This window comes from Arvicanthis niloticus, chromosome 23, assembly GCF_011762505.2.
Source record: "Arvicanthis niloticus isolate mArvNil1 chromosome 23, mArvNil1.pat.X, whole genome shotgun sequence".
In the NCBI taxonomy this organism is placed as follows: Eukaryota; Metazoa; Chordata; class Mammalia; order Rodentia; family Muridae; genus Arvicanthis; species Arvicanthis niloticus.
The window spans coordinates 3,815,335-3,824,156 of NC_133430.1; the positions used below are offsets into that span (position 1 = coordinate 3,815,335).

General features: G+C 39.7%; 1 gene segment (V, D, J or C); it reads left to right on the forward strand.

Moving 5' to 3' along the window:
- Positions 1–4,615: 4,615 nt before the first annotated feature.
- LOC143437156 (immunoglobulin heavy variable 3-23-like) lies at positions 4,616–8,511 on the forward strand. The segment is given in 4 exon segments: positions 4,616–4,643; positions 5,344–5,495; positions 6,764–6,830; positions 8,393–8,511. Coding segments are annotated over 4 exon segments (366 nt in total).
- Positions 8,512–8,822: the final 311 nt, after the last annotated feature.

Genomic DNA, 8,822 nt, shown 5'->3' on the forward strand with positions numbered 1-8,822 from the left:
AACAATTAACATCAGGGAAGAGAACTCTTCCTGAGAATTCCCTTCTTTTTCCTTTCCAGATAAAAATGAGTCACCCATGGTGTTTGCTGTTAGAGGTTCTAATCCTGATGCTGGCCTCAGGACTTACACTACTTAGAATTTTGATGGGCCATTGACAAGGACATTGAACAGCTAGAGATTGACATCACTAATCTAGAGAAATCCTTCATTTCACTGTCTAAAGTGGTCCTCCTAAAACACAGAGGACTTTATTGGAATTGATTTACTCTTTTACAGCAGGAAGGACTATGTGAAGCTCTTAAAGAAGAATGTTGCTCTTACATAGATAAGACAGGCATGGTTAAAGAGAGCATGAAAAAGGTCAGAGAAGGTCTTGAGAAAAGACAGAGAGAGAGAGAGAAAAAAAAAAGAAAGATGAGAGCTGGTACAAGAATTGGTTTTCAACCTCTCCATGGCTGTCAACCCTACTTCCTTCCATTTTGGGGCCACTAATTGCATTATTTTTGCTTATTTCTTTAAGGTCCCTGGGCCTTAAACAGGCATACCAATTTTGTAAAACAACTGATAGATAATTTGGCAGCAAAACCTATTCAGGTACAGTATCATATGTTAGCTATGAGGGACCATGAGACTCAAGATGAGATTGATGTTCCATCCAGAGTGTTCTCAAAATGCATCTCCACCCAACCTAAAAGAGGGGATTTCTGTCCCTGGACCAGGCAGAGAGGGGCCACCCAGAACCCCCTCTGACTGGTGATCTAAATTCTTGCTTAGGCTGTGAGGCAAAGCACTATAAGAGAATATAAAATAAAAATTAAAAATATCTTTTTATGTTCCCTGAGGGACAAGCTTAACTGCATAGGGATTGAAGTCCAAACTATCCACTCTCCAGGAAAGAGACATCAGGATGGGTATGGCCCCCATGCCTCACTGGACAATGCCAGGAGGACCAGAGCCATTACAAGGTCCCCTTTAAATATTGGAGGTCAGGCCTCTCTCCCTGCCTTGGCAAAGATTAGAATTGTCACTGTCCCTCTATATTGAGAGAGAGGTGGAGATGTTGGGAGTAATCTTGCTTAAACGTTAAATAACTGTTAAGACAGCCATAGGCGTAAGTCAGCCATATGTGCCTCCTGACACAAAGTCTTGGCTTCTGTGGGAAAGTACTAACCCAGTTAAGAAATAATCATAAATCTTATGGACAGGTAGCCTTGGTAGTAAAGTATTAGCCTAGGTCAGAACAAATGACCAATAGATCTTATGGACAGGTACATAGTGACTTGTTCTGCCTTGCTTCTTTTGCGAACTTTTCACCCAGGAAACATCCTGTTCCTGAGAACATCTGTACTTCCTCTGAGAACACTTGAGCTCCCCAGAAACAAAGAAACCCTATGTCATCCCCCCATATTCTGCTTCTATGTGTATATAACCTGATGTAGGAAAAATTAAAATCTGACAGCTTGATCAGATTTCTTGACTTTCTGTCCATTCTTTGTGTGCCCTTGTCCCTCATTCTTTCTTTCAGGTGGTCCCCCAATCCCAGTCCATCGCCCCACAGACTGGGGCATAACAGAATCAGAGTATCCTAAATGTGAATTTTTAAATTCCCAAAGACACATACCAGAGAATACAGCAAAGACCATGTGGTTCTTTTTTTGTGTAATTTGGGAATAATCTGAAGTCATCCCATGATCATTCCATATGAAAATTATCTGTTGTTTTTTATGACATTTATAGACATCAGATTATGTCTATGATCTATTTGGTATTATCCAGTTTGTTTTGAAGTCCAGTCCCCAACTTAATTAAAATAAATTATGGTGTATGAAAGAACCATAGCTTTGTGTATATAATTGGATATACACATGATGTTGCCATTTGTCTGATATTGCGTAATAAGTGTAAATTCCCATACCAGATATGACGTTTGTCCTAGCCTGGGCAAAAGAGGTAACTGTGATGTTATTTCCCTTGGATTGATTAGCAGTATTGAATACATATTTGGTATAAAAGCCTATATTCTTGTAGTACCACCTTGTACCAGTAGTGGGTGAGCATTCTCTTAATGTGTTCCATCTACGTTAGACCATGACTTTAGAGTTGGAGCATTGTGTATAAGTGAAGCAGTCTTCTGTAGAATAATTGCCCCAATACCAAAAAATTACTCCCCTAAGTTTAAGAGGTTTACTTTTCATCCTAAACAAACCTAAATTAATTTACAGTTGGGAAGTATACAGGAGTAGTGTTGGGTTATAGTGGAAATAAACCTACGTGTGCCCTAAAAGCCTTGTTTGCAATATTGTAAAATCATGTGTCAAGAGTTTTAAAAAGCAAATCCCTGGGTTTGTTTAAGAATTCCTTTTTGTGAGTTTACTAGAGAGTGTCATGAGGGCTGGTACTCAGGTTGAGTAAGCACTAGTGGTCATTGTTGTGTATCCTAGTATATTTGAAGAACATTGGATTCCATAATGAGGGGTGTCTGGAGAGGCATTAGTGATTAGACTTCACAGGCTTGGGCTTGTGTGCAATCCCTCACCTTATGGCTGACTAGAGAAGCCTGTTTAAAGAGTGGGGTGTTGAGAAAGCATATGAACCTGTGTGGTGTCATTATCCATTCCCCTTGCCTCTTCCTCTATCCCAAATGGGAAAAGCATACTGTCATTTGCAAGATTAAAATGAAACCTTATACTGAGGGATTTAGTTGGTATTGATGGCACGAGAAACTCAAACTGGGTTTCTTAGTCTCAAATATATCTAAATCTACATATTTATAGTCATCATCTGGCCCCAGACTCACAGATATCTGTCTGTCTCTTTCTCCTGATTGCTTGGATTAATCACATGTAACAGTTTCACTGTTAAATTGTTTAAACATTCAGACACAGAAGGAGGACTCCAAAACTCCTTTTATAAAGTTAGTATAACTCTAATATCCAAACCTGGTAAAGACAGAGAAAGAAGAGAAAACTGTAGGCCATCACTCCTGATTAATGTAGACTCAAACATACCTAATAAAATACTTTTAAGTAGAATACAGACATACTCCCAAAAGATTATACACCATGATCAAGTTGAATTTATCTCTGAAGTGTAGATGTGGTTCAAAGTATGGAAGTCAATAAATGTAATAAGACATATAAATGGACTTCAAGACAAAAGTCACATGATCATTTCAATAGATGCATAACAAGGCTTTGCCAAAATCTAACAGGGCTTTATTATAAAAATCCTAGAGAATGTATGGTCAAAGGGACCATATCCCAGTAAGTTAAAGCTATATATGAAAAATGATGTGTTCATTAAAAGATAACAGAAAAGGAATATGTTCTATCTAGGTGTGGTGAGGTATGGGGGAAGGGGATGTCTCAGTGGGCCTATGGCAAGCTATTCCTTCTCCCTGAGGGACTATCGACATGAAGTCATAATATGGAATAGAGTTTATTCAGGGCATGGGGAAGGAAGTTAAGAGGGTTGTAGAGGCAGAGAAAAGGAGAGAGACAGAGACAGACACAGAGAGAAAGACAGAGAGAGACAGAGAAAAGTAGAGAAGTAGAAGTTTGCCATGAGCACATGGAAGGGAAGGGAATAGGGAAGGGGCAAGGGGGCAGGGCGCAACAAGGGAAGAGCAAGAGCAAGAGAACAAGAGATGGAGGAGGGGCATGCAGCCCCTTTTATAGTGGGCCAGGCCCACCTGGCTATTGCTAGGTATTGGGGTGGAGTTTAGACATAATACTAAGAAGAAACCCATTACTTACACCATAAAAAATGAAGAAAAGCTTGAAGCAATGCCACTGAAGTCAGTCATGAGACAGGCATATCCAGGTTATTTCAATACTATGCTCAAAGTACAAGCTGTAGCAATAAGGCAAGAAAAAGAAAGTTAAATGCACAGAAAGTCAAACTATCCCTATTTGCAGATGAAATGACACTATAGATTAGAGAACCCAAAAATTTTACCAGGAAACTTCCAGAATGGATAAACAAATCTATCAGTGTGGCAGGATGGAAAATTAACTTACAGAAATCAATAGCTTGTATACATCAACATACAGAGAAGCCCATGGATTCACTTATATTCAGAGCATCATCAAAGAAAATAAAATATCTGAGAATAAATCTAACAAAGCCTGTGATGGAAATCTACCATGAAAATAATATGCCTCCAAAGAAAGATATAAAATGGTTCACTAGAAACTGGAATCATCACATGCTCATGGGTTGGTAGAATTAACATAGTGAAAATGACCATCCTAGTAAAAGCTATTTACAGATTTAGAGTAATAACAATCATACCCCCCACCTCATTCTTTACAGAAATAGAAAACTATCCTTAAATTCATATAGAATATTTTAGGAATGTAAAGAGCTGATTAGTGGGTGTGTTATAAATGAGATTAGGGCAAAACTCTCAGTTATTATCACACAGTTTGGTGCCCATACATAGTGATTATGCCCTATGCCATTAAAATACACAAGAAAGAATTTTGAGGAGACACAGTGGAATGACCTCATTGTTCTTCATCCTGGAGCTCCTTGCAAGAGAGCCTCCTAGAAGCACTAAAGGGTAAGAAAGGAAACTATTATTTTACTGAGGAAAATGTCTTAACTGAACAGGATGAATGTGAGAGCAGTCAAACTGGATGGTGAGGATGAGAAGTTAAGAATATGTGGAGGGCTTGAGAGATGGCTCAGCGGTTAAGAGCACTGACTGCTCTTCCAGAGGTCTTGAGTTCAATTCCCAGCAACCCCATGGTGGCTCAACCATCTGTAATGGGATTCGATGCCTTCTTCTGGTGTATCTGAAGAGAGTAGCAGTGTATTCACATACATAAATACATCTTAAAAGAAAAAAATATGTGGAAGGCAGTAGACACCAAGAGGATATGTTTAAATACCAAATGATATCTGAAATGGACACTAGTTCTAGCTTGAAAATATAAAGGAAAATGCACTGCAGCACCCACTGCAGTAACCTCTGGGCAGTTCAAGACGATGTTAATCTCATGAGCCTTCGTCCAGTAATTTTATTTGTGAGCTGAAAGGGATGGGCATATGCAAATAAAGGGTTCTGTCATCTACTAAACAGCTCAGCTGATGTTCCTACAGCCCAGAGAGAGAGGCAGCATTTCTGAGGTCTCCATAGCCTTCCATTGCTCACTGGATTAATTCAGAGCACATATCATGAAGTTTGGGCAGAGCTTGGTTCTTGCTTTGACGATTTTGAATGGTAACATAACAGAACTGGAAGATTTAGTGTGTCCATTTGTGTGTGTGTGTGTGTGTGTGTGTGTGTGTGTGTGTGTATTTCCCCATCTCTTACACATGTTGTGGTTGTGTTCTCAGGTGTTCACTGTGAAGTTCATCTGGTGAAGTCTGGAGAAGGCTTTATTCAGCCAGGAGGATTTCTGAGACTCTACTGTGAAGGGTCTGTGTTTACGTTCAGTGACTACTACATACACTGTCATCGCCAGGGTGCAGGGAAGACTCAGGAGTGGGTAGGTTTCATTAGAGACAAACTTAGAAATCACACAACAGAATATGCTGCATCCATAAAGGAGAGATTCACCATTTCAAGACATGATTCCAAGAAGACTGCCTACCTTCAAATGAGACACCTGAGAGCTGAGGACACAGCAGTGCATCACTGTGTCAGAGAAAGAGGCACAATGAGTAGATGGTAGTGTGAGCCCAGACAAAACCTTCCCTCAAGAGGAGCTCAGAACCACCAGTAAGTGTTCAGAACCAGCAGGGGGCACTAGAGGCTTCAGCTGTAGTCCCAAGTATAACAGCATGCAAATTTAAATTTCATGACTTTAGTGTGCTGGAGTCATAAGATTCTGGATTGTTTTTCCATACTTGCTATTACTATGCATTTCTGTTATTTGTGTATGCATTCAAAGAAAAAGTAAACGGTAAAATACATTCTAAAGGAACAATATGCATTTCATATAGTAGTAATTCTGATAATGTTAATTTATCTGTCCATATTTATTAATAGAAATCTTTCAGCATCTACTAAGTTACTCAGAGGGTACATGATTGTTTATATATGGATTATTTCTATATATCTATAAGTAGATATTTAGGTAAATATATAAATAAGGTTATAAGCTTTTCTGTTAACTGCATAATGTGTCTATTACTTCAAGTTTTCCTAAACAATCAGACTTAATGTTTAAATAAATATAAATTACCTTATTCATCCAAGACTTTGTTATATGACTCCTCTCTATGCCAGGTTATTTCAAATAATCCACTTTTGTATAGCTTTTCACATTATGAAAATAGTACATTTTTTGTGTGTTTTAATGTGCCCATATCATTTAAACTGGTGGCTGTATTAACAACCTTGATATAATTATTTCATATTGTAACCTTAAACCTTAAAATGATTTTTTTATCCTATAACCATATAACAATCAATTGAAACTTTTGTATATTTTTTAAATTGCCAGTTGTATCAGTTTCTTCTCAAGCCACGGCCTCCACCTGTTTGTTTCCTATGACTTCTCAGACCTTTCTGAGGTATTTTCTGAACAATCCCAAGTCTACATGAGAGAAATACAGAGTTAAGTTCCCAGTGTTTAATAAAACACAGAGAGTTAAAGAGAAAAGAAGCCAGGGGTTTTCAGGCACAGAATAAGCAAGCGAGAGTTAAGATATCAGAAGCCATCAGCATCCAGCCCCCAGTACAGTTAGAGATGGTTACAAGGCCAGAGATCATCCGTCTTTCATCCAACTCTTGGTTCCACCTCTGTTGCAGGATATTTTCCTGTCCAGTGTAATTGCCGTGGGGCTCGGTGATTGGGCAGTAGAAGAGGTGTGTGGAGGTAAGGGTGGGAAGGAGGAAAGAGGAAAAAGAGAGGGGAGGAGAAGAAGGAGAGGCAAGCAACATGGAGGAAGACATCTGGGTCTCTAAAGACTCAGGTAGTAATTCATATCAAAAGGTTAGATATTAGGTAGCAATTCTAATGGTGTGGGCATCTTGTGTATTGAGCAGTTCCAAATGTATAAATCCATTAGATAATCTTTAAGCATTAAGAATCTTCATTCTACAGGGTACTGTGAATGTGGTGGATGTTTGGGGATTAGCTGAGAATTATGAGGGTGGCATGGTCGAACCAGGGCCATGCTCTGGGACATTGACTCCACCAAGCTGATTGCTGGAACCAGCTGCTACACTAATGTCCCCTGGGTCTAGCTGTGCTGCGTGTGGCCTCTGGCCACTTCTAGTGTGGGAACATGGCAGGCGGTCCAGGTAGCTAGCCAGACCAAGCTGTGGCTTTGCTAAATATCTACCCTATCACATCTCAGCTCAAAACCTCCAAAGGCTGGGGCAGCCCTCAGCACCATTTATGTTATTCATGTGAATTAAAAATAATTTTACGTGAAGACTAGTTAGAATGTGTGATGTGTCCTCAGGTGTCAGCATGACACGTGTGCCAAAAATAGAGGATTAATAAAAATACTCTGGATAAGGGATTGAGTTCTTGGATTATATATGGTGAGTTATTGAGGGGCAATGACAGGTTCATGTCTACTAACTTAAAATAATATTATGGGAAGTTTTGAGCTCTATGAGACTTCTGGCTTCTGAGAGACAGAACATCAACTTGTGAGCAGGTTTCCAGCCAAATATCCTAGGAACTCAGTTCAGGGCTCAAACTTTGGCTCCGGTGTGTCCAGAGTCTACTGAGAAAATGGAGCTTTGGTTACAGTGGTATTTGAGGTCAATAAAGCTGTGGAATTCTGATCTCTGAAGTACAAAATGTTGTTGGGAGCCATGTCCTAGCAGAAAGTGGCTATCATCTTTGCAACCATCTTGGGCCATATACCCTGACAAGAGACTTGATTTCAACAGCCTACAACAGCTGAGCAAACTCTGATAAACATCTTGTTTTTCCCACATATCTTGTTTTGTTCATTAGTGCCCCTAGCTGCACTGCACACTTGGTAAAGTGTCTTCAGCTACATTCCCCTGCTTGTGTTTATATACCCATTATTTTCTTTCAATAAAGGGGACTTGATCAGACACCCTCTTTTGTCTCTATTCTTCACATCTCTTCCCCCTCGATCCCCACTGTCTCTCTTGCTAGACCTTGTTGACTCACCTGTGCAGGCCAGGTCAAAATGTCATGGCAGAATCTATGATCCCAGAAACCTTTGGGTCTTATATCTCTAATCACAGACTCCTGATAGTAAATAAACTTCACATTGTATGAAGTTTGCTATTCTGACTCCAGCAGGCTTATAGTGTGCAAGGATAACTAGGTTTACCAGTACCTCATTACCTCAGTGCTTAATCTGCAGCCCCTCCCTTAGTCATTTGGATACATAGCTAACATAAGTTTAGCAACACTTTTGATAACACCATTTTCACCTGTTCTTACAGCTGAACTTCGTGTGGATATTTCTCTGAGAAATATAAACCCAAATATCACAAAAATATCTGAGGAAGATGTAAAATCATGCACACTTCCACAGATGTATAAGCACAAGGAAATAATATAAAAAAAAAAAAAAACCTAAGACACAACCAGCTCATCAAACCCTCAGAACTAATACGGACACAAGAAAATAAACAGTGTTGTGTGTAATTTTACTGAACTCGCTACAGCCTTCTCTGGTGCTCAGACTGTTCTCTGAGATATTCCTGTTCCTTTGTGCCATCTGGCTTAGCCCAGGATCAATCCCAACCATCCCCCAACTTGTTAATTGGGAGCTGCTGTCTATGTTCTAGTGGCTACCTCCTCCTCCCAGCTAGTTTTGCCAAGCCACCATCAACTGCCCTGTGTTCTCTCTTTTTCCTGCCCACCTTAGCT